General features: G+C 40.9%; 2 protein-coding genes and 1 long non-coding RNA gene across 5 annotated transcripts; 2 read left to right on the top strand and 1 right to left on the bottom strand.

Moving 5' to 3' along the window:
• Positions 1–723: 723 nt before the first annotated feature.
• On the bottom strand, positions 724–14,601 carry LOC115060019 (plexin domain-containing protein 1-like). Of its 2 annotated transcripts, none has more exons than XM_029527818.1 (13): positions 14,071–14,601; positions 7,738–7,904; positions 5,043–5,186; positions 4,904–4,973; positions 4,324–4,446; positions 4,120–4,238; positions 3,920–4,019; positions 2,736–2,834; positions 2,574–2,655; positions 2,429–2,489; positions 2,219–2,342; positions 1,575–1,735; positions 724–1,489 (listed from the first exon to the last, which is right to left on the bottom strand). In XM_029527818.1, exons 1-13 carry the CDS (start codon positions 14,144–14,146, stop codon positions 1,364–1,366), a joined length of 1,452 nt encoding a protein of 483 aa, XP_029383678.1. In that variant the 5' UTR covers positions 14,147–14,601; the 3' UTR covers positions 724–1,363. The 2 variants fall into 2 exon arrangements, with proteins under 2 accessions (XP_029383678.1, XP_029383679.1); XM_029527819.1 differs by having other exon boundaries at positions 2,736–2,831; positions 14,071–14,600.
• LOC115060022 (uncharacterized) lies at positions 2,258–13,880 on the top strand. The gene is made up of 3 exons (XR_003842237.1): positions 2,258–2,305; positions 5,872–5,995; positions 13,277–13,880. It is a non-coding gene; the product is annotated as an uncharacterized LOC115060022 (long non-coding RNA).
• A 7,813-nt stretch (positions 14,602–22,414) lies between the features above and the next one.
• On the top strand, positions 22,415–24,322 carry LOC115060021 (dickkopf-related protein 3-like). 2 transcript variants are annotated; one of them, XM_029527820.1, is made up of 4 exons: positions 22,415–23,235; positions 23,480–23,654; positions 23,734–23,935; positions 24,070–24,322. In XM_029527820.1, exons 1-4 carry the CDS (start codon positions 23,083–23,085, stop codon positions 24,128–24,130), a joined length of 591 nt encoding a protein of 196 aa, XP_029383680.1. In that variant the 5' UTR covers positions 22,415–23,082; the 3' UTR covers positions 24,131–24,322. The 2 variants fall into 2 exon arrangements, with proteins under 2 accessions (XP_029383680.1, XP_029383681.1); XM_029527821.1 differs by lacking the exon at positions 24,070–24,322 and having other exon boundaries at positions 23,734–23,939.
• Positions 24,323–25,678: the final 1,356 nt, after the last annotated feature.

The following is a 25,678-nucleotide window of genomic DNA, read 5'->3' as shown; positions in this document are numbered from 1 at the left end:
CATTGCTTTTACTTTAAAGCTTCTATTTTCTAATTAACACATGCGACATTTACCGATGTTGTTAAAATTGTATGTTTTCAAGCATTTATTTACCTCATTTGACTTTAACCTAATATTACTAAATCCAGCATCACCCCCCCCTTTTTATTTCTTTTTTTGGGAATGGTTTGTTCCACCTGCAGAATTAATGGAAGTTCGTTAAATTCAGGAAGTTCAAGCTAGCGTCTTCATGCCGGTAAGTCGTTTTATTTCTTATTTTTAAATATCGTTTGTGTGACATTTATTTAGATAACTTCCGGATGCTAACACTGGTTTTTTGCTCGTTAGGAATAATTAGGGAATATGTTAGATTCAATTTTCTTTTTTTCCCCCATTCACGTTGGAATTAGTGAGTAGAGCTTGAATGCTAATAATTAGCCGTGTTAGCTTCACTACAGGAATATGTCTTTGCTAGCTGTGAAGTCATAAGTTACTTAAGCTAAGCATGTGATTTGTGGGAGAAATGTGTGTGTGTGTAAAATTTGTTCTGTTTGCATCATGTTTATCTTTATCTGACATTTTCCTGTTTCAGAAACAACATACACACACATAGACTTTGACTAATATTGAATCTTATTCTCTTTACCATTTAGCCAATAATCTCAAAGATACAGCAGCGTTGTAGTTGAATTTTTACAATGTCTAATATTTGTGTTCATCCCCTCAACAAGCATGAGAATAATGTCAACACTCACCACCAGCTTTTATTAGAAGACATTTAAACAGAAAGGTCCAAAGAAAACTCATAACTTGATGTCTCTAAAATTCATCCAAACAGTATTTCTCCAGAGAAATACGAGATGATCATTAAATCGCTATCAGTTATATAACTAAATATCCGTCGTAGTCCAGAGATATAATATTTCGTGAACCAATCATTGCCTGTGTAGAAGTTTCAAGAAATAAAAATAACTCAATAGACTGGATTAAAAACAAAGAACACGTAGGTAAAGTTGAGCTGTACATTGGTTTGCAGTATGAAGGCTAGTTTATTTCATTCCCTGACATCCCCTCGGATTGATGGGTTTTGTACAGTTACGTATTTGCATCTCATCATTTCTCTACACCACGCTCCCTCTCAGGCCCTCCAACCCTCAGCTAATATGGCTAATCTCCTGTGTGTTATGCTAAGAGCAAGATACAAAGGGAAAGCTGGCAAGAGCTATGAGTGGTTGCAGTAAACACAATCCAGTTGCCTAGGTTGGAGTAGGGGCTTCCTGTGTCAAGTCTGCCTGATTTCCACATTCATCATCCTGTAGTGTCGTTACATTCCTCAAGATGGTGTCCTTTCTACTTCCGACTTGGTCCTGCAAGTCCAGGACTCTTAGCAACACTGCTCAGCTTCAATGAATCCTTCCTTTTCATGACCCCCAAGCTCGACCTCAGCGTAACTGGAGTGGCAGCCCTGGTTGCGGAACTTCATAGAGGGCCAGTAGTTATTGGTGCGTCGCTGCAAATGACAGAGAATAGTTGCTTAATGCCAGGTTGATGATACATAAATATGAGGCATCAAGGGGGAGTCTCAGGTTCCTCACCTGCATGAGGTAGAACGGTGGAGCAACTGTAGGGTGTGTATTGATGTAGTAGACAGCCAGTAAGGTCAATGCTACAAGAAGAGCTAGGGCAGCCACTACGCCTGCTATGATGGCTGTGTTCTCTGTTATCCCCTTATGCTTTGGAGGACCCGTCTGTAAATCTGAACGGAAGGAAAACAAAAAAGAGAGTCTTGGTGTTGCTAAAGGTGGCTAGCTGGTAACAGCTAAAGGACAGCCTCATTGAAATAATTGAAATCTAGTAAACAAACACTATATTAGTGTGACTGTGTATTATAGCATTAGTAGTGAACCAAAGGCCAAATTATCTGGAGGTTAAATAGAATTGGTTGCAGGCCATGGCAGGTCAGAGTTGAACCAGGGTATAGGTCTATAAACTGTGACCGATGTTCACAATGAATAGTTTTGGGTCTTAATTTTCCTGTTCACCTTTCTTTGCTCTTCTAAATGAGGTGGACTATAATTTCTTAAAACTGTGGCCACAAATATATTTAGTTTTAATTTCTCAATCAAGGATCCAGTCAGTCCAGATTCAGATCTGTCCAGACATTGCACCACCTGGCCAATTGAGGTTAGCTTTTGGAGACATACCTTTCCTCACGCCACTGTTTTCCCCTAGATCTCACCTCGAGTGACAGGCTGGTTTTCTAACACTGCTGAAGAAGGCGTCGGACCAGGGGAAGACTGGTTGAAGGCGCTCATGGATCCCTCAGGTAGTATTGGATTGTAGTCTTCACATGTGCCTTTAGACTGAGAGAGCGGCCACGGGAATGACTCGACAAACAATGAAATATAGTCATTGTTTCTCTCTTGTATACACGGATAATGCATCTCACCTCTTCAGGGCAGTTATAGTCTAACCACTCTTGTCGATGCCGGTCGATACCATCAGAACATCTGGAACTCAGTGAGAACATAATGAGAAGAGCCAAACTTCTGTGCTTCTTCATTGTGATATAAAAGTTTAGAGCTTCCACCTACCGTTGAAGTGTGTTACACCAGCCACAGCCAGTTGTCAGGTTGGATGTTAGGCAGAGTTCACAGGATGTGTGCTGAAGACAAGCTGGAGGGACGAGATACTGAGCTCTGGATTTAGAGAACTGAAAAATGAGGCAAAACTGACCAGTTGGTCAGAATACTTACTAGGTAGAGGAATGAACTCAAAAGCAGATCTGCTAACAATCTTTGTTGTGTCAATTTCCACACGGTGATATTCATAGATAGTACGTCTCTTTGGATCTGCTAGACAGATATAAAACATTAGTATGTTTGTTTCTGACATATGAAAGACTATTTTTTATATTAAAGCATAAACCCCTGAAGAAAGTCATTGTTCTGCTGCAAGGCAAAAAAAAAAAGTTTCTTGTGGATTTCTTCTTGATTATTTTTTTTATTGTTTTTCTTTGATATTAAAGAAAATGGTCTAGTTAAATCTCAAAGAAAAACATTAAGACACACACAAGATGCACACATTAAGCACTTAAAAGACATTTGAAATATACAGAACTTCAAATGAACTGTATCAGTTGTCTTGAAGTTATTAGGAAAACATAATAGTGCTGTTCCATTTTAGCTGGTGACACAATGAGACACAGTTTTGTGTGTCCCACCAGGAGGCAGTCACTGCTCTGAGTCTTATTAAAGGCCCTGCAAGACCTCACAGGTGTTTGGAGCCACTGTGATTAGACTTGTGCTCAGGCTGCTGTTTGGTTACAGCGTGCTGGGACTTTCATGCTGTCCTGGAACATTAAGTCCTCATGATAAAGGTTTCCTGCTTCCTAACAAATGGGAGTGGGAGACATTTGTCATTCAAACACTGTTTGTACACACCCACACACTCCAAGAAAAAAAGAGAGGTCTGAGTGAATCACACCTACACCTAGTTGTTGTTGTTACATAATGGCTCTTTCTCTTTTTCTTTTTTAGAGAGACTTCATATGTTTGTTTGTTTTTTTTTTGTTTTTTTTTTTATCATGAACTGTTTTAAATTAAAGCAAGCCTTAAAAGGCAGCCACTAACATCAGTTCAAAGTATTTAAATAGTCTGACAACAATGCATAATTCAACAAATGTCTGATAAAGTTCCTTTAAATCTTGATAGTGAAGGATTTGACACGTTCAAGTGAACAAGCCAAATAATGGCAACATAGAGATACCTGTGGCATTTCTGCGCTGATTTATTAGTGTAGTATTTTTTAAATAACAAAATATGAATTTTCAAGTACAAATTCTTCATGGCGCTAATTGACATTGATGTTTTAAAGTCTGTTTAAGATCTCAAACAATACTACCATTGAAATTGTTTGGTTTTTTTTTTTGAGATCTGACCTGAGAGCTGTGTTGAGGACAAGAATGACATGAAAGCATCAGACAGTCCCACTTTCACAGGATGCTCAGTGGAATTCATTTTCTCCACCGGTACAGGGACCTGAAGGAAAACAGTCGTTTGTTTTAACGGGCCAAACCTGACATGCAGGCAGAATATTTGCTTGTTTCCCCATAAAAATAGACGAAGAAGAAAAACATACATCTCTGTAGTTGAAAATAATGTTGCCATTCTTGTGGAGGGCAGCCTGGAAAGTAAAAGCCCCTTCAGTCTCTCGGTCCTTTAGCCGCACCTTGTCCCACTGCACCACAAATAGATTACCTGAGCAGAGTGAGACACACAGGCCAGTCAGAGATATCCAGGAGCTCCCAAACACTGCAGATGTCACTGAGGACCTTTCATTTACCGTTGTCCGAGTACCTCACTGTTGAGTTTTTGGAAAAACTGGGGTCAAAGTTGGCCATGAGGGGGGCAACATATTGAGTGGCAGTCAACATTCGATGAGTGATCTCCCCCATGAAGATGAAGCCTGGGGGAGCAGAAACACAGGTACTTAGATTAAAAATGCTTCACTTATTTCTTATCCAACTTGTGACTATCGTGTGTTCGTACAATTTTGTTGATAGAAAATAAGTAAGCTATATATTGTTTATCAGTGCTGAAACTGGGTTTCTGTTTAATGTGAACATTTATTTAAATTTGACTTGCAAACATTAACCATGATTGCTTGATGTTAACATTTTGAATCAATAAAGAATTCAGTGTTCTTGAGGTTAAACATTTAGGACATTAACAGCAGGCCTTTAAGCAATTAAATTCATCGTCAGAAAAGAAAATGAAGGCATGTACATTTAATTAGATATATTATTGCCTGGTATGCCTGAATATTTCCCCTGGGTAGGACAAAGCCCCTTCATTGTGGGAGACAATGGATCTCCTGATTGGTGGAGCAAAGTAAATTATATCAAGTAATATTTAAAACTCACCGCCAGTTGCTACGATAATTTGCCTCAAGTAGTGTCCATAAAAAGGGAAATCAAAAGAAAGCGCCACCCTCTGTGGAAAAGAGGAAATATCAGACATGTCTAGGTGTTAAATCAGGTGTCTGGGTGTGTGCGCTCTCACCGCTGCCTGTCGATGTGTGTTGGACAGTATGCCATGGATTCGGACTTGGCTCTTGTGCAGGCTGTTCAAATCTACCCATAAGTCTTCGGTCCGTCTGTCAGTCGGGCCAAAACTCTCCCATCTGTAGTAGTTCTTGGAGTCCTCCTGAGAGAAAAAGGGCACACATCAGGAAAGCAAACTTGTTAGAAAAAGCTTTATGGTTTAAAAGGTTCATACAAGAGGATAATTAATCTTAGAAGATTCATTTTTATTGTATAGATTCTCTTTCAGCCTACACAGACCTCTCCATGTTTGGGGAGGGACTTTTTCATGATCAGCAGCAGCAGCATGAAATCTCTTAGACTGCCATTTTGCCATGCAATGATTAAATCTCAGACATGAGTCATGTATGTTCTGAGTTGATTATTTGATTTAAGGGGCTGTAAACGGAGATTGTCAGCGTTAGAGGGGAACCACTGCACCAGGCATCGGAACCACACCGTTCCACTTGGGGGAGCTGTTTACGCATTACAGACAACATTTTGTCATCGGACCTGGGTATTCCAACAGATCTTTTCTTGATGGCATTATTAATGTATGCCACAGTTCAAGGTGACAGAGAGCAATGGTTCTGGGGTTTAGTGTGGGCTCAGAAAGTAGAGCAGTTAAATGCAGCGCTCACTGCCTCTCTGGCTGCTCCATATACAGAAAGTGACCCACTTTTCTCCCATCTAACGCCTGACACCAGCCTCTGTTTTCTAGAGGGAGGTGTGGGATTTCTAGGTGAGGAGATGGGAGCAGTCATATACTTTTTTTTTTTTTTTTTTTTTTCTCTCTCTCTCTCTCACAGCTGACTGATTTATTGAAGAGATTCCCATTGGACAAGAGATAGAGGGTCTCGGAAATTAGGATCAGACGTCGCTGAAAAAAGTCAACAGCAGCAGTTCAACAGGGCTACTTCTGATCTTGTCCAAGTGAGTCACTCGCGAACACACACGTGTGCACATACTAACGCACAACCACACTTAAACAAACACTGTAAGTTGGCAGGACAAGGTTGTCGTCTGTTTTCAATTTGAATTGAAAACGGAAAAGGGGAGGGGGGGAGCGCAACAAAATTTATTTGGGTTGAATTTAACTGAGACTGATTCAAGTGAAAGACGAGTCTGGGGCAGAAGACGAATAAAACTTCATTATTAGACAACTAAATCACACAGACACACACAGAGGTCTAAAAGGTAATGAATGGAAAATGGCACAGAAAAGGCCCAACTGGCAAACAAGTAAAAACAATAGTTTATTGTAGACCCCCATTAGTCACTGCCTCAGCAGTGACTATTCTTCTTGGGGTCAATTACCTCCCTTCAAAGTTTCCTAACTCTGAAAATAAAGATTGACCCAGGTTGACCTCTGTCAGAGTAAAGTATCAGAGTAAAGTTTTTATTTCACATCATCCATTTTGTTTTTTGATTTTTGATTTTTTTTTTCCTTTCTTTTTGTTGGTGGGTGGGTGTGTGGAAATGTTTTGTTTTTCCTGAAGTCACCAGCAAGTGAGTTATTTTTAGTTGAAACTAAATATTCGTGCTGCTGTTATCAGTTTACAGCAACCTGTAGTGAGCTGTTACCGGCAGTGATAACTTGGTTTGACTGATCTGCTAGCTCTTAACACAGGCTCATCTTACAGTCATTATACTGTACTGTATGAGAGTTTAGGTGATGGCTCCTTCTCCTCTCCAGCCAAACTTGTTATCCAAGCATAAAATTTGCTTTCTGAAAGCACATCCTGGAAGCATTTTATCTCATAAAAGTGAAACATGCTGTTTGAAATTGCAAATGATAATTCATCCATCTAACTACTGTGATGCTCAAATGTCCGAAACACTGACAGGGGATGTAGATATTAACTCTTTAGTTGAGTCTTATGCTCAATTTAATCTCAGTCTGTGCCATGATATCATATAATGGGTCTCATATAGGACTCCATTCTCTCTTTGTGCACTTGGTCGTCCCTTTCTGTGTGCAGTTTGCATGTTGTCACTTTGTGTATGTGATTTCCCTCCAGCTTCTTCCTACAGTCTAAAGATATCCACATTAAGTTTATTGCGCTGAAGTGTGTGTGTGTGTGTGTGTGTGTGTGTGTGTGTGTGTGTGTGTGTGTGTGTGTGTGTGTGTGTGTGTGTGTGTGTGTGTGTGTGTGTGTGTGTGTGTGTGTGTGTTGTCAGCTGGTATTGATATGTCAAAAAATGAGTATCAGGGCAGCACGGCAGCATAGTGATTCGCGCTGTTGCCCCACAACAAGAAGGACGCAAGTTCGGTGCCTGGGGCCTTTCTGTGCAGTTTGCATGTTCTTCCCGTGCCTGCGTGGGTTTCCTCCGGGTGCTCCGGTTTCCTCCCACTGTCCAAAGACGACATGTGCTCTAAATTGTCCGTAGCTCTGAGTGTGAGTGTGAGTGGTTGTCTCTGTGTGTTGGCCCTGTGATGGACTGGCAACCTGTTCAGGGTTTACCCTGCCCTCGCCCAAAGTGAGCTGGCATTGGCTCCAGCACCCCCCGTGACCCTGAAACAGATAAGCTGTAGAAGATTAATGAAAATGAGTTTTGTTGGCATGTCTGCCACTCTCAGGCCAGAAACCCGCCACATTATTAAGTCCAAAAACCTTGACAGATGTAGCAACATGAAGCCAGACTCATTGAAGGGTTATCTGCTCAGACCTCACCAATATGCGAGACGTGTTGTCAGGCAGAGGATTGATATCAACTCCTCCACTTTCAGCCTGTGTGTTGCGGGCTTCTCTCCGTTTGTGTGGGGTCTGCTGGTCCCTCCTGGTTCTGTGAAATCCGGATGGATCCACATCTGTCCCCAGAGGAGTCCGACTCAGTGCATCTAGGACAGGAACAGGGACTTTGATGACTCAACAGTGCCAACACTCACATATAGGCCCTGCATGCAGAAAGATTCAGGAGCAACGACTCTTAGGATGAACAGACCTCTCTCGTCAGTTCTTCAACAAATGATTCACCAAATTGTCATTTTGAAACTTTCAGTTAATTACTAATGAATTTGTTCCTGTGGGAAAGTCAACATCATGATTAAATTCTCCATTTGATTTCAAAATGCGTGAAAATTATCTGGTAAAACATCCTCTTAAAAGGAATGGAAACAGTTTTACTTTTAAAACTAGTCGGTCACTTCTGATTTTTACTGCTAACCATAATTTGGATCATTAATAGCAAGACTTGTACACAGAAAACTAAATCCACATTCGAGTTTTTGCACCAGTTACTCAGATATACTGAAAAAAAGAAAAGAAAGAATAATAAGTAATTCATCCTTACATCTGTCATGCAGATCCAGTGTCCTCTTTTCTGTTTAATTGCTGCTTTTTAAACAAGTAACATGACACGTGTCTTGGCTCATTATCAACTAATTGAAGTTTGATAGAAGGTTTGTTTGGTGTCTGTTATATTGGCCAAAACCTTCCTGACTCTCGTCATTTATGTGGCTTTTCGAGTCATCTGTTCAGCAGATCATTGATAGAGGTTTATATTCTTTTTCCCATTTCTCTCTGGAGTGTGTTTCCTTCCTTCCTTCCTTTTTTTTTTTTTTTTTTTTTTTTTTTTTTACATTTTCACAGTAAATTTAACCATGACTCACTCTTCTGTGCATATTTATGGTTGACAGAGTTGCTAAATCAGCAGGACTGACCGGTTGCTGAGCAGAACTTCTCTGTTGTTTTCCTACTGAAGAGCAACTTTGGGGATTAAATTCAGTTTTGCTGCTGGGTTTTATGCAAGATGTTAGTTCAGTGAACTAAAGTAAAAGCATGTCATGAACATCTTGAGAGAGGAGAGACAAGACTCAGCCTGAGGTTCATACCTCCCACTCAGGCTCTTACTTTTTCAATGTTTACAACATATGACCAAAAATATGTAGCCTCAATGGATCTTGTTTACATGTGTCTTTGTAATTGTAGTCTGGAGGTGTTTTTGCACAAGCGTTTTTGTCTAGAGCTGTTTGTTCCTATTCAGATCTTAGAGCTCCTGCATTCATTTTAATTTAAGGCCATTTCCTGTGTCAGTATGAGAATATTACCCTTTGACAAAGTAACGTCTGTAAAGACGCATTTTGGGGTTGGAGTATTGACTAGCCTTCCTGCAGCCCTGACCTTATCCCCCATTTCAGCATCTGTGAGAAGAACTTGAGCACAGTCTGAATTGGGTCCTCTCCCACTATCTTTCCTGTTGCGCCTCACTGTCACAGTGGGAACAAACTCCTGCAGGGTTTGAAATCTTGAACCAGAAGAGCTGAAGTCTGTTTTTTGGTTTTTTGGAATGAGATATTCAGCAATCACAACAGGCTGTTGGCTGCCTGGATAACAGCGACCTATGTGGTCAAAAATATGTTTTCCTTTTGAATATTATCACAACCTTTTGGATATTTGGGCTGTGGGCTCTCTTCACCACTCTACATTCAGCAGGTCATATAAATAACCAGTTAACCATTAAAGGGAAAGTGCAACATTTTGGGAAACATAATGATTAGCTTGTACAGACAGATCACTTGTGTTGTTTTGGAAATATGAAGCAGCGTGTTAATTTTCATAGTATTATGACTGACTGGTGGGGAGACTTTCTGGAGAATCAAACTGTTAGAAGATTTTGCCATCATATTCTGATGTGCACTTTTTATGGATTTAATTGAATTTCTGTAGAGAAGTTAAATTGAATGACAAATGGACAATCAAAAGAGAAACTTAAGACACAAAATGGGTCAAGAAAAAGAAACAATGGGAGGTTATCACACACACACAGGGGAGATGGGTGTAATGAGGAATCTTGTTTGATTATGGCGCAGTGGAAGCTATTTCCACAGCTTCAGAACAAGAGGCTCCTAATTGGGTCAGATTGGCAGGACTCATCGGTGTCATTACTAAACAGCTGAGGAGGCATCAAACAGCGGGGGGAAGAGCAGCAAGTAGGAGGCAGATCAGAGAAGGCTCTCTGAATGTTCGTCAAGTCCTTTAAGATTATTGTATCTGATCCACCCGAGAAACAAATTTTTCTCCAACTTGTTTTCTTTCTTGGAACACCTATAGCCTTGTATAACTCTCTGCATGTGGGCCTGTACACATTTCCAGAGAAACGGGGCTAAAAAGAGTTCAGGAGTGGATTGGGTTTTACTTAAGGATTCAAGTAAAACTGACTTCAGCAGCAACAGATCTGGCAGACACATGTGTATGTTGAACTTACACTGGGAATGTGCAAAGTGGCGCAGAAAAAAAAAAAAAAACAGCCTGGTGACTTTGAATCAGCTACAAACATCAGATAAAATGATAGACATAGATAGATATAGATATAAAACTGTGGCTGTGACCGGCTTCTTGTATTAGGAAAAAAATTTACAGGAATGTTTCTGACAGTTGTCTAAATTTAAGATCACCCTGTTGACTGCCTGAATGGTGTCAGTTTATTCTGGTGCATCTCCAGAATGCCAGATTTCATGCGGTTTAATCCAACATATTTTACCGTGGCATCAATGAAACCTCCAATCCTGTAGGTTTATATTTGCGTAACAGTTATATAATCAGCTATTTTGAGTCTGTGGCACCTACGTGGAGGTGGCGTCCACTGTATTTGCCTCTTCAGATGTGTCTGCATTGCAGTAACCACCTTGCAAATCTAGTGGGTGTTGGGAGTCACATCGAACTAGGACACAGCATTTTGAGCCTAATACAGTGTACACATTGTGTTCATTCATGCCATCACCATCTCCCAGACACTGTCTATATACATTTTGTTTTTATCAGAAACATGTAGATGTTCTGTGATGATTGTTTGCTTAATTTTATGTCTCAAACTAAATCCAGTCTATTATCAGTGTTTATCCTTTCCTTAATCTTTTGTGGTTGATGAGAGACAGCCATTAAACATTTTTACTACTTAGAAGCAGCTTCTGAAGACTAGATGGCAATCAAATCCACGTTACTCATCTGAGACAAAAGCTAAATGTTCTTTCAGTCTGTTCACCTGGATGAAGTCCAGTCATGACAGATAAATTTCCCCTGAAAATCTTTCCTTTTTTCCCCAAATTTTTCCTTTTTTGCTGGGTAAATTCACAATACTTTGAAGCTCAAGTGAAGGAGAGGATACGATGACAGCACGAAGGCGTTGTGGAAAGTACAGGAACATCATTAGCAGCGTCAGCAAAACAAATAAAAAAAAAAAAAAATGCTCTGCGCTTCAGAGACAGATTAAGTGTGAGGAGGACACCACAGTTGAGTAGAGGAGATAAAATCTCAGGATGCAAAGTTTTAACCCTGTAACAGTTCTGCTTTACGTGCTGTTAGCATTAGGATGGGGATTAGCAAAGCAACTGCAGTCCTCTGGTTTAGAAACAATCAGTTTAAGAGTAATCACAGCCCAAGGTCACTGCTACGTGTGTGTGCGTGTGTATGCGTGTGTCATCAGATGAATACAGTGGCTTTTTACTGTTTTTGGATGCTAAAGGGGTGATCTGTGTTAAAACCAGCCTGAGGCTTATAGTGTGGGAGGAAGCCATTTGGCACCTCTCACTGAGAGGAACAGCAGTAACCATAACACACAATCACAAACACTGGCAGCTGGACTGATAAAGGCCCGAGAAGAAAAGGAATAACGTGCAGTTTCGATAAATACAGATTACAAGTTTCTAAAATGTTTAAGTGATGAACTATTGTGGAGTTTGGAACAGATTGTGCAGAACACATGTTGATCATATCTGCAGATGGACTTTACTGTTTCTTTTATCATATATGACTCAAAACACAAAAAAATAGCGAATTCTTACATAAGAAAATTTGGAATGTTTTTGTTTTTTTGCTTAATCTTAACCTAATTTTTGTATATCCACACTGAAGTACATTTTGTTATTTTAATTAAATTCCTCCAACTGTACCAGGAATAGACCAGAAAGCTCCAAGTACATGATGTTGATGATGATGTTCTGTTGCAGGTAGTAAGAGTTGGACTACATTTATGATAGACTTAAGATATTCTCTTGGTGGTAACCTAGAAAAAGTTTAACAGAAAATATTGGTGTTATGGGATTTCCTTTTTTTAAGCCCATCTAGGTCATTTGTCTGGAACCCAAGGTCCCACCTAAAGTATTGATCAGCGTTGTCAGATTTGAATCCAAAAGATTCCACCAGGTTTGAAAATATTAAAGGGAACATCATACTGAAATCTGAATCAATCGGTGTGAATTAAGCTGTCGCATTTTACTCCTAAAAGCAGCTTTTGTGTTGGGGCTACTTAGGATCTCCTTTAATATCGGTGTGGACAGCGGTACATTGAATTACATTGGTATAAATAGCAACAAAGAAATATTTAATATTCACTGTCAAGACAGGAAATAGCTCAAATACTTATGCTGGCTGAAGTTACAAACAGAAATTAAAATTTAGGAATCCCTTTTACTCCGCAGAATGGATCATGTTATAGATCTATAGACGATGATGACACATTTGGATCTATCTAAACATTGGTACAACCTTACGTGCTGACAAGACCCTGTGAATATAAGTAGAGATGCAGCTGAACTGGGACATTCTGGGTGGGAAGATTAATACTGGGGGGCAGACCACACCCCAACAGGACAAAGACCTAAGTGGTTCACTAAGAGGTGCCAGCACATAAAAGCCACAACTATTTGTTTTTATATTTCAGTTTATGTACAGATTAAATACTTGACAGAATCCAAATCCCAAAAATTTGCTATCCTAGACGTGGTCACACCAGCATTCATTTTAAAAATCCACGTTGATGGAGGGACCACTGTCTGTGCATTTTCTCCAAAAGGTGAATTAAATCTGATACTTTCTTTTGATGACGCTGGGCTTTTGAGAGAATGGGAGCAGCCATGTGAATAATTTTATGTAACCCTGCTGCTCTGCTGAAGAGATTTTGGCTGAGTCTAGAGCGAGACGTGAGACTGGTGTGGATACGTTCCTTCGGTGGAAGCCAGTGAGAGCCACACCGTCACCTGTTTTGAAAGGGTTGATCCACTTTCTGCTGTGAGTAAGCACTAAGATGAAGTTATCAGGTTGTGGGGAAGGGCCCAAAGGGGGCTCAAGATGGAGGGGCCCTGCTGTACATGGATGCAGCTTGAGCTGAATCACTGGAATTACTGAATTTTAGCAGTGAAGGTTAACATGGATGATTTGCTGGACTTTAATGCTGAGGGGAGTGTGTGTGTGTGTGTGTGTGTGTGTGTGGGAGGGTGCCTGTCACTCTGATGTGTGCACAGTGTGTTGGGTTGTCCTCTGCAGAGCGAGGCCCCCGATCAGAGGAACTGGGACCACAGGAGAGGCCAGAGAAACTGGAGCACCACTGATTGTTGGAGGAGGAGAGGCAGCAGAAGAACGGGGGCTGGCTAAAAATAAGGTATCTCCAAGGAGAACAAAAATACATTCATGCACATACACATACATACAGACACACATGGGATGACAGGAACACGTATACAGGAGATGCACAGAGCAATCAAGCACCCAGTATTATGTGGCATAAAACAGTTTGAAATGAAGTGAAGCAACGTAAAAAAGAAACTTTCCAGGCTTAAGAATTCAACACTCGTCTGCTGCTCTCATTGACTTTTTCTGCCCCTATAAAACTCCTGCTGGAATAAAAGTGTAAATCATTATCAAAATTACTAGTTTAACTGAAACACCTATTTATCAAAAGACCGGATTTCCGATCACATGATCTGTACTTTTGAAGCTAATGAATACCAGACACTTTAAAAAGCAAGAATCAAACACAGAGACTGTGGAATTAAATCCAGCCTTTTATGTGTTTCCTCTGAGTGACAGAGAGAAATGTCAAAGGATCTATTGAGTCACACATATGTGTAGACACACACACACAAACAGGAAGAGAATTCCAGTCAGATTTCTTTTCACCCTTCCAGGATTTGTTTCTGTGCAACACTTGAGCACGTTCAGACAAGAGGCATCAAAATTGCGTTGACATTGGAGTACGCGTGAATACCTGAGTGTGTGTTCGCTGCTTACCTTCGCCCTCTTGAGCCCAGACTCTCCCCAGCTCAGCCTGGGAGAGACAGATGAGGAGAACAGCACAAAGCCCCATGTCCAGCCGACTCTTCTCCCTCCTTCCCCAACTCTCTGTCACTCCTCTCTCCTTCTTCTTCTTTTTATTTTTTCCCCCCTTGTTTCCCCTCTCACTTCGCAGGAAGAATGGGGATCCTCACTCCTCCACTCCCCCGCCTTTTGTCGCTCTCTCTTTGCCTCTGCTCTCCCACACAGCTGCTTTTTCTTCACCTCAGCTAAGGTTTGCTGCTTTTCTCCCTCCTCTGTCTGCTTCTTCTCTCAGCTTTGTGTCCTTGTTTGGCCCTCAGCGAAAATTCAAGGATGACTGGCCCATGGTCAGAGAAGACTTGACACACAGCTGAAGTGTTGTAGACAGAGAGGTTCAGTTTTTTCTCTGCTGCTCTTCCTCTGCTCCAATTTCATTATTTTCTACTCTTCACTTCCCTTCTCCCCCTCTTCCCTCTCTGTCTGCCTCTCTCCCTCTGTTTATTTCTCTGTCTCCAACAGACCTTTGGATTTCTCTAACACTTACCCACAGAGGAAATATTTATGTATTTCTCCAATTTTTTTTCATTTCTTTTAAATCCAAAAAAGGGGGAGTTAGAATTGGGAGGAGCATGTCTCCCCCATGTGGAAGCATGTTGAACCAAAGCAAATGTGAAGGCTGATGTATGGTCATTGTTTGCTGGTTACATCTGAATGTGGATGTGTTATAGTCTGTTTCCCACAGTGAAGGATAATCAATATAAATAGTTTTTTTTAATGATGGATCTGTGTTTTTATGTCATTCACGTGTGTGCTGTGTTGTTCCTTCACTGAAGTATGTGACTTTGCTCAATTTAAAAGTTCATTAAAAAAAGATAGAGCAGGCAGAACTAAAAGCAGAAAACTCAAACACATTCACGCCCTTTGAGAGTAATGGGAAATAAATAAATGTCAGATAAAGATAAATCAGTTAGAAGTTACCGCCTGGTGAGAAATGAGTCACAGTCTTTATGAGAGAGTGTAAGGGTTTTCATGAATTACTTTCTCCAACAGGAAAAGTTCTGTGTGTCCCATTTTGGATGATTTGTTCAGCAGGAAAACGATCCAGGTGCCAGCACATATTTGTTTGGACATAGACCTAAAACATGCAGCTGACTGATGGATTGGCCTGATGTGTGTCCAAGTAGTTCATGTGGTAGAACATGTTCATGGGGAAATTGTTGGGGACTACTTTCAACTGCAGATAAATACATGATTAGAAGAATGATGTTTAGAACAGTTTATGTGGGATTAACTCAAAATACACTCCAGTCTTACACTCATTGAAGGAGCATGTCACTCATTTCAGTAAGCTTAACGACACAGAGGAATAAGGCAGACAGCGTTTGTCAGCTGGATCAACCCCTCTGTGTTTATGTTCTTTTCATTGGATTTGTTGACCATGAGAAAAAATAAGCCCTTCACAGTATCAAGCAGCTATGCTCATGATTATAAATCTCCTAGAGGGATGAGATGATTAAATATTGGTGGGCGTATCGGTATGAAAGAGAAGGTAGTGATGATGATGATGTCAATGGATGTGTTGTGAGGAGCCCTGGTGTTGTTCTCCATACATCACCATCCCCTCTGGGATTTAATCCTGCATCCCTGTGGACTGGTGGGATCCAGGAGGACCGTGAGTGATGAGTTTGTCTTTTCAAATTCCTGCAAATCTGTTCTAGACGATATGTGTGTCCATAGAAAGTCTGCGTTTGAGGCTTTAGACCTAGAATCACTCAGGACCAAAATATAGATGCCAGTTGGACTGTATGCTGATGCCACCAAAAAACTTGCAGGTATTTCTTTGTTCTCCTCGGCGTGGCTCTGGTAGGCCAAAACTCTGGATTTTGGCAGTGTGGTCTCAAATTTATGGCACAGATGTGGGAGTCGGATTCAGCTGACTGATGTTTTTAGTAGGAATTTGTTCTGAGTCAGACTAAACATGTGGATTTAGTAGCAGTCTGACATGAGTTTGTATTAATCCTGTGGACAATAATACAAAAACACAAAACCTCTGGTTTCATTCATTTAATGTTTATTTTAGTATGCTTTGTTGATGAAATATAAAGTAACAACAGAACGTCACCATGTTGATTTATAGAAAAGGGGTGAGCGTAAAAATATGTAAATGCAAAATCCCAATCCAAAACATTGATATGAAACTGATTTCAAATGACATTTGTAGTTGAACACATTAGCTTTAGCACAAAGACTTGAGTGAAAATCATCAAGGTTAAAAAAAAAAATGAAATGTTCTTCAATGTGTTGTTGATTCACTGTTGGAGCTGGTCTGTCGGTTCTGATTGGACATGTCTCCATGCAAACAATGACCATCCGTTGGGAACAACGATAGCCAAAAAGCTCCCTCTTGTAATTTCTCTCTAATAAACTTAGATAAAGTTTGTTTTTCTCTTTTTTAAACAAACAAACTTCTACTGGTGGGAGATTCAAATGTTTTTATGGTGCCAGTAAGACAATGAGTTTGTTCCAAATGACTTTGGTTTGTCGTTGGATGTGAGAAGTTCATTAAAACTACATTCACTGATTTCGTTCAGACTTCCCTCAGCTGTGCCAAATTGCTCCCAAAACATTTCTCAGCCAGAGGATGAGGAATTATTTTTGAGTTCATTATTCTTTTTTACATGTGACCTTCTCAAATTCATTTTGCGTCAGCATGAGTGTGACATTTCAGCTCATCCGGGCCAATTTTAAGGTCCCTCAGTCTCAGTTTATACTACGCTGTGTGTCTAAACAGACAGATGTGTTTCCACATGTGCAGCCGGCACATACAGTCTTGCATAAACTATGGGATTGCACATGTCCACATGTGCCCTCAAGTCAGGCAGAACAAATCATTGTGGACGTGAGAAGAAGCCACAATTTACAATGTGTGGAGAAAGCCTGATTTAAATTAGCACTTTAAAGTCATTACCAGTCCATCTATCTATTTATCTTTTCCTCATCCGGGGCTCGGCCGCAGTGGCAGCAGTCTAAGAAACCAATTCCAGATATCCTTCTCTCCAGCAGCACTGTCTAGCTCCTCCTAAGGGAAGCCTAGATGCTCCCAGGCCAGATGGGATATCTGGCCCTTTCAGTTCAGTGTCTACCCCAAGGGGGTTTGGACATGCCTCCAGAGGTAGGCGCCTAGCAGGCCTCCTTATCAGACCCCGCACTGCCTCAAACTGGCTCCTCCTGACCTGATGGTGCAGCTGGCTGTCAGATCTCCTCAACCTGTCTCTTAGGCAGAGAATCGCCCCTTTTAACTTTGCCAAAGGAGCCATGTAGTCAAAGCAAAGGTCCCCAAGACGTGGAGAGGCCTGGGCCTGAACAATCTACCACCTTGTGGATCCCCCACTCATCCAACACCTGCTGTTGTAGACTGGTTCATTAAAAGTCCCTTTCCCTGACTATTTAATATGATTCCTTCTTATAAGCAGCATCTTGTTTAGACTTCATTCAGCCCACATTCTCAGTGACCGCTTGCTGTGAAACCTGTTTAAATGTTGAATGAATTTGGAGTAACAGTAACATGTTGGGCACATTGGTAAAGATTAAGACATTTTTCCCTCACCAGTGTTCAGAGAGCACTGGAGTTGTTATGGAAGTTTAACATTTGATAACTCGCATGTGTGTGTTTATTTTATTTTTTCTAATTTGTCTGTAGTTAGGCGCAGCATGGCGGCGTAGTGGGTCCTTTCTGTGCTGATTTCACATGTTGTCCCTCCGGGTACTCCGGTTTCCTCCCACCGTCCAAAGACATGCATGTATAGGTTAACTGGAGACTCTAAATTCACCATAGGTGTGATTGCGAGCATGTCTGTCTCTGTGTGTTGGCCCTGTGACCTGGGATTGGCTCCAGCAGCCCCACGACCCGGATACGGATAAAGCAGATTAGGATGAGCGAGCAAGGGTCTGTAGTTACTGGCCACTGATAAAGTGGTTTCGGGAAACGACAATAAATGCCACACAAAGCCCATTACGCAAACTGCCGCTGCTGAATCATCAAGAGCAACGGGCTGTAGTTTGGTCTGGCATTCACATGGTCAAATTTTATTTAAGGATGGACGTGTTTTTGGTAATTCCCTTGGAGATTGGCTGCGAAACAGCTCAAAAACAAACATCCAGATCAGAATGAGAAAGCAAAAAGAGCAGATGAGGATAGAAAATCCCCTAAACCCCCCAGAACAGTTTGTTCTCTGCTTTGACATTTGTGCTTAAAAAGTCAGTTACCTTGGAGGATATTTGTTGTGGTTTTAAAATAATGATAATTGGAAATGGCCTCAATTTTTAACTGCTGGCCACTAGTGACCCTTGCTATACATTCTCATTTTGCCCTTTTCTCATGTTTCCTTTTTTGTTGTTTTTGTTTTTTTGGTTTTTAACCTGGCACAAAGAACACTTGGGGCTGTTTTTCATTACAGAGGCAGTCACACGCATCTGTCTTGTTCCAATTGAAAACAGATTATAAATAACATTATTTAAGCCTTAACAACACACATGCAAACATAAATGTAACGTCCGAGGAGAGAATGAAACAGTGATTTGGCATATTCAAGGTTATTTGTAATGAAGAGGTAAAGGCACAAATTTCATCTATTGACCCAAAACAAATCAATATCTGTTATTGCTCATGTCTGTCATTCGGTTCTTGGCAGAAATGTGTGTTTTGGGGATTTACTGCCACTGTGGATGGATATGGACTTGGTTATGACTCACTGAGCCAGGCCCATTATCACTATTGGAAACTGACAGATCATTGCATTTCCTTGTGAACATTTGGGCTGGGCACACAGTGCACAACACACACTACAACAATCTGTTGCTGTAATTGATCAGTGTTTTCTTCCTTGAAATTAATTTTGCCCTAGTTAGTTTTTAAAGGGGAAAGCCTTTAAATCTCCAAAGAGGTGATTACAAAGACAGTAAATATTCTGTAGATTTTATTAGTTTTATTATTAGCACACATCTGCCTGACCAACTATAAAGATACCTCACTTTTGACACAATGGCCAATTAATGACTTTAGCAGACATTACTGAATCACAAATTGGAGCTCATCTCTGTTCTCTGCTGCTTTTACTCTAATGACAAACTCTGACAAAGAGGAGCACTTCAGAGTTCAGTCTCTACACTAAAAAGCTGCCTATAAAAGCAATTTATGAATTTAGTTTCCTCTGCTGGGACTTCTTTTTTTCTATTCAACTATTATAAATGAATAGCTTGTGCTCAGGTGCTTTTTTATAGGGATTCTCATTGAAGTATTTCATCCAAAAGGTGTTTTTTGAAAAGAGAATAAAGTGTACAAACTATTTTTATGGGAGTGTATTTTCTGGACTTGATGATGGGCTGTAACTGAGTTTCTGCTCATTCTGTGGCAGGCCAAGAAAAAGTATTCTTGGTACATAACTCCCTATAAAACAGAATTTTTGTGTTGTACTTGTTTTACTTCACTGATTAAACAAACTTGATAACACAGATGAGCCACAACAGCACATTTTTAAAAATAGATTTTTCATGAATATTTGGGTCTATAAATGCAATTAAATGATCGCCACAATGCCTGAAATATCCAAATAACAGAAATTTAGTATTTTTTTCCATCAGTGGCCCTGATTGACTCGACTGACTCTTTTACTCTCCAGTGTATAAATTCCACCATGTTTATTAATTTGAAAGAACCCCTGCACTGAAACAACATAATAACAAATCTTTTATTGAATAAAATCACCCTTTAATGGCAATGTGTTCATTCTGTTAACAATATTCAGCTTGTAATGGCATCATTTTTTGTCTGTCTGCAATATTCAACGTGTTACTCTGTTAACTTTTACTGGCTTCATTTCACCCTTCACTTCGCTTCATGAGGAGTGATATAAAACCTCGGCCCCATCTGTGCACGTCATGCGATGTTTGACCGCTAACGCAGAGAAAAGTCCTCCAAGGTATAAGTAGCACCTCGTTTAGAAAGCGTGACTTACATTTAAGACTGGGAGTAAGTAAAAGTAAGAACAGAATGTGCTTACACTTCGATACGCAGATTGCCAGGTGTGTTACAGAACTGCAGTATGTTGATGACAGCGGCCATGTTGGCCTATTGTGTAATATTTATTTATTTTTTTTTTTACCAAGCCTGTTTCTAGCTGTCTATTCTTGTTTCATAAATGTTTTGGCAGACATTGTATTAAGTTTGGAAACATGTCAACTACTTGATTGTAATTTTGAGTATGTTTGCGCGATAGCAGCTATTTTCCTTTAATTTACAACGACCACCAAGTATGAAGGAGGCCCTCGACTGCATATTAAGTCCTGAGAAAACAGTCTTCCAGTTCCCTGAATACACAGTCACTCTGTTGCCATTTGTCCGTCCATTCCTGCGCTGAACATGTGTGTCTGCGGTGGGAAGGCAGACTCCTCATGCCCTCCACCATTCAGAACTCCCTGTGGGGGGTCAAGGTCCATTACAATGACCCTGCCCATTGTTTTTGTCAGTCCCTAATTGTTAGACCCAAAGCTATGTTGATTGTGACAGCTAGCACATTCATTACGAACGTCATTAGCAGAGTCATTAACACTGGGAGAGCTTGTTAAGGACTGTTTGGAGACAGTTATCTGCTGTTAGCTTTGGGTAAACAAACAGGGATATCTTGCCGTGAGTACGAACGTAGAACAGGACTACGTGTTTGGAGGAATGCGATAAGGGAGCCGACAAAAACAGAAAAACATCACACACAGAATGGTTTTTTTTTTTTTTTTTTTTTTTTTTTTTTGAGGAAGGAAGACCTGATGTTCAGTTTATCACCAGTAAATTGTTTAATATGTAAAATCTGTGTGGCGATGAGTTTGCAGACATTGAAGGTGACATCTATATCTGACATACATGCATTTTACCTGTTTTTGTTTTAGTTTTTATGCACCAAAATGTTCCCCCAATTTTTCCTTAACGAGCCAAAAAACATACCTGAATTAATGCCAGCAATACACATGAATCTGAATAATTACACTATGATTGCACAATTACAATACAATGATTATTTACATGTTGTTAATTGATCCGGTTGCGGCCATTGTGTCAACTAATTGACCGCCAATTACGTCATTAGTCTGTGTTAGCCTGTTTTGATAAGGACTTAACTACCTGGAGCTGAGTTGGGCGCAGACCCTGCGATATCTACGAGACCAATCTGTCCTGTCTGCCACTGAGAACATGTAAATTACCCACAATTACCCAGGCATCTCTCTGTGTGAAGATGCTAAACGTTAATGAAGCAGTAAATGCCGGTATTCAGGCAGGTCTAGTTAACACATACATTTTGATCAGACAGTTCCTCCTGTAGTTTTAGAAATGCACTTTCAATCCCAACCCGAGGGCTCAGGGACAGAGAAAGCATAAGACATTTTGGCTTATTTGATTGGACTTGGTGATGTTACATTTGCTTGATGGAAATGTAAACAATCGGTTTAACTTGGTCATGTAGTGGGAAACAAACAGCTGGTGTTATTCATACTGTTATTAGCCCGTCTAAAGCCTCCCGTTCATTTCAGTGAGAACATCCCCAAACTGGAACAAATCCACTGAATTCCACATTCCTGCTAGATGTCTTTGTAATGTAACGTTGAAATGATTGTCCCCATGACACCCGAAATCTGGTAAAACCCCAATTTCAATGTATCCCAAACCCCTGCGCTCCGTCTCAGAATCTGATTAGCTTTTAAACTTTTGGTTTTATTACTCTACCCAGCTGTCCTGATTTGTTTTTTATCGTCTTGGCGCTAACGTAGCCCCTGCAGGTGAAAGCACAGCTCCGAAGCAGGCCATAAATTATGAGGTTCATCTCTACAGAAGTTGAAATCCAGGCAGGAACTAAGTTATAAATATTTCCACAGAAATCCCATATGAATTAAACAGACATCTTCGATCTGCTTTGATTTTGATGGTGATAATAATTTTTGTTACATGCCAGTTGTTTTTCGCTCTGTGGCTTATTTTGAAGCAGCACTGTAGACATGTTGTGAAATTTTTTGCTTCAACCAAAAAAATCACAAGAAATTTCAAGTATTATTTTGAGGTTCTAAAATTATATACTCTTTTTTTTTTCAGTGCTGGAATGACATACAGCCTTATTTTCAAATTATGAAAGAATGTCCCAAAAAAATGAATTTGTTTGTTTCCCTGGAGCAACTTGTCTCCCCTGCGTGTCCTCCCCTTCTCCCCCTGAGAACTAATGGCTGATGGTAATTACATTTAATGAGATCATGGGGTCGTCTGCAGGGTGCAGTTCTGCAAATTGCTCCCAGCGTGGGGTCTGAAGTGGGATAGGGTTGGGGCCAACGGGGCAGCGGAGGGTGGGGCCAGGAGTGTTTGCCCAGAGTTTGGGGGGCCGGGACCCGCAGCGGCTTTACCTGTCAGTCAGCGAGCAGTGAAACGTGTCATGCATTTGTCTGCTTTTGTGCTCATCGTTTGTTTGTCTGGAAGAGATAACCAAGCTGAGGTGGCGCTCGTCCTGCCTCTATTGTGTGAAGCCCATCACGTCACCCCCCCCCCTCCCCCCCACCTCCTCCCGGCAGCCCCATCTCCACTCATTCCCTTTCTCCCTGCTCCAGGACTGGTCATTTCTCTGTCTGTGGGGGGTAACCTGGGCAATTTAGTTAATCCATTAACAACTAATTGTCTCCTCCTACCCAGTTGCATGGACAAACAGCCTGTTGGGGGGGTTAAGACCTGCTGACCTATAAAAGTGAGGCTGGTCGAGGAAGAAGCCACTGTCACTGCGTGGATCCCTTCTGGTTCACTTCCTGCACATTTACTGGCACTTCTAAGCTTTGGATTTTCTTTATCGCCGTACAAATTGCGCATTTCTTTCCTGTTTCTTTGAGCCACTTCGTCTCCAATTCATCCCTTGCAGTCCCACTTGGTCTTATTTTTCTTAAATTTGTTCTTTGTGCTTGGTGGAAATGTTGGGGAATCTGCCGATGCTCTGCCTGTGTCTGTGCTTCTCCTGGGCTGAAGCTCGTATCTGGGCCTGGATGCTCAACATGCCTCACAGTCCTCCCAAAGAAGGAGCAAAGGCTTTAAGAGAAAGTTCTCCTGTTGTCAAAGCGGCCACGGTAAGATACTGGATAGTCTGTTGATATGTATGATGCTTCTCTTGAACTAAACCTGACATTTATTTAATCCTCAGTGAGGACGGAGCACAATTCTTAAAGAAAAAAAAGTATGAATCGGTGTCAGCTTTTAAATTACACAACAAAGGTTCTGTTTAGGTGTGACCTTTAAATAATCTCATAGCCAAACTTGAAGGGCTGAAATGACGTTTTCATAAAGTTGAACTGATCTTCCTCTTTGGTCCAGGCTATGTGTGACCATGACAGGGCCTGTGGCCGCGGCTTCTCCTGTGATCGTCACTTCGGTCTGTGCGTGCCCCTGCGAGGGGAGGGCCACTACTGTCGGAGGGACGCCCAGTGTGTCCGTGGCCTCAGCTGCATGTTTGGAAAGTGCCACCGCAACATCCCCAACGGACAAGAAGGTAAAAAGTAACCCGATAAAGTCCCACTTTAAGTTATTTTGAAGACAAAAGACGTAAAAATGACCAAACGTGCTTCCAGGTGCCAGGTGTAAAGTTGACAGGGACTGTGGGGCGTCCATGTGTTGTGCCCGACACCACGGTGAGCAGGTGTGCAAAAGACGTCTGATTCGTGGCGAGAGCTGCTTCGTACCTGACGGTGGTCTGGCATTTAGCATAAATCAGATTTGTCCATGTGATGAAGGGCTTCTGTGCCGAGAAAACGGTGCGTCTCACAGGAGAGAGTAAGTACTACAAACAAACAAATGACAGAGTGCAACTGGTATTAATTAGGAACCCTTTGATGTTAAACTGTGAATCAAAACACATTTCCAGTGTTTCAGTGCAGGATCTTAACTTCATCTTTTTTATATTTCAGGAGAGATTTTATTTATCAGCCAGAACGAACAAGTTGGACGTGTCAAGTGCCCAAAGTCTGATCTCAGCCTCAGTAATAAAGTTATTTATGATGTAAATATGATGTATATCATTGTATATAAAAATGTATGTATTTCCTCGGATGTTTTTGTAATATTTCATATCTGTAACTTTTGACAAAAGCACTACTGTATGTACCAGAGCTCAACAGGCCACGTTGAGGCCACGGTGTCTTCTACAGTGCCTTCCTTGTGCATTCAGTGATCTTTGAGTATATCTATAAATGTTGATCCCCTTTTGTTTAAAGAATAAAAAGAACCAAAAGTTAACGAGTCTCTGATTAGTTTTTCACATTTACAACACTCAGTAATTTCAAATAAGCACCAAACAAATCTATATAGCCAATGTGTACACTACCAGTTAATGGTTTGGACAAACTTTTCTATTAATTTGAATGAGAAAGTGTGTCCAAACGTTTGACTGGTAGTGTGTGTATGAAGTCTTTTATGTCATGATGGCGACATGATTTTATTTACTGTCATGAAAAATAATATAATTTTATGATCATCTCAACATAATGAACAGAGACAGCCAGATACGTAAGATCAGGGCAACAATACAGAGAAGGATAATTGAAGAAGCATTTAACTGGAGGCCTTTGGAAGTATTTTACAACAAAGGAGGAGAGGAAAAAAGGAAAAAACTATGAACTGTGATGATTTGAGAAGGTTTTAAAGCTATTTGTCACAATCAGACCAAAACCACGATGACAGGAAATTGACTGAAGCTGTTGAACAGCTGAAGAACGTTACTCAGTTTTTTTATGTTTCAATAGTTTCTACAGACACATGAACTCCGTCCCCCTTTGCGCATGTTTTCCTGGATTTCAGGCCGCTGTTGCATAACACGGTGGAATCCCGCGGCTTCTGATTGGAAGCATCAGCAGATGCTGTAACGCTACCTGTCCCCTGACCCCAGAGATCGGTATCTTCCTCGGACTGCCCCTCACCGATTCCCCCGGTGCGCCATTCAGATGCTAATCGGCTACACTTTGCCCCTTCAGTTGCTGGATGAATTGTCCTGTGAAGGACATTAGTGTCTACCCTCTTTGCTATCGTTTTACAGCTCTTACCATTAAGTCTTCTCAAGTAAGGTATTTGATGCTGTGAACTTCATCAAGAGAGATTTGAAACTTGAGCGATGTTTATGCCTTTATCTGGAACTAATTCCAGCAGCTCATTTACATTTGATTTAACAGAAGACAAACTTTGACATTAGAAATTGTTTCAATCATCGCAGCAAACCTAAAGAGAGTGAAACTATTACAAACACACATTTCACACATGACAGGCTGACCAAACAAACGTGATATTGAAGACCGTGAGAATCCTAATATTACTGAGTCCTATCATCTTTTAAGGACACTGGTTTGACTATTTGCTCTTATCTGAGCCAGCATCACATTTTGAAGGCATCCATACGTGTCGGTGCTGTTCAGCTTCTTAAATGGTTCTCTGTTTCTGAGAGGTTTGTCTTCTTTGGCCCAGAAGACAAAGACAAACAGGTCCGGCTGTTCAAGCGATGTGGCAACACATTTACATGTGTCTCCT

The sequence above is a fragment of the Echeneis naucrates genome, chromosome 19 (assembly GCF_900963305.1).
Source record: "Echeneis naucrates chromosome 19, fEcheNa1.1, whole genome shotgun sequence".
NCBI lineage: Eukaryota > Metazoa > Chordata > Actinopteri > Carangiformes > Echeneidae > Echeneis > Echeneis naucrates.
The sequence above is the reverse complement of the archived record's forward strand: the minus strand, read 5'-3'. Positions and strand labels throughout refer to the sequence as shown.

Bases quoted from the DNA above. Each gene is read 5' to 3' on its own strand.
- LOC115060019 (XM_029527818.1), bottom strand. From the start codon at position 14,146: ATGGGGCTTTGTGCTGTTCTCCTCATCTGTCTCTCCCAGGCTGAGCTG. The intron at 4,020-4,119 runs GTATGTTTTTCT...GTTTTCCTTCAG, and splicing joins TTATTTTCAACTACAGAGAT to GTCCCTGTACCGGTGGAGAA. The intron at 1,490-1,574 runs GTGAGGAACCTG...TGTCATTTGCAG, and splicing joins CACCGTTCTACCTCATGCAG to CGACGCACCAATAACTACTG.
- LOC115060021 (XM_029527820.1), top strand. From the start codon at position 23,083: ATGTTGGGGAATCTGCCGATGCTCTGCCTGTGTCTGTGCTTCTCCTGG. The intron at 23,655-23,733 runs GTAAAAAGTAAC...ACGTGCTTCCAG, and splicing joins CATCCCCAACGGACAAGAAG to GTGCCAGGTGTAAAGTTGAC. The intron at 23,936-24,069 runs GTAAGTACTACA...TTTATATTTCAG, and splicing joins GGTGCGTCTCACAGGAGAGA to GAGAGATTTTATTTATCAGC.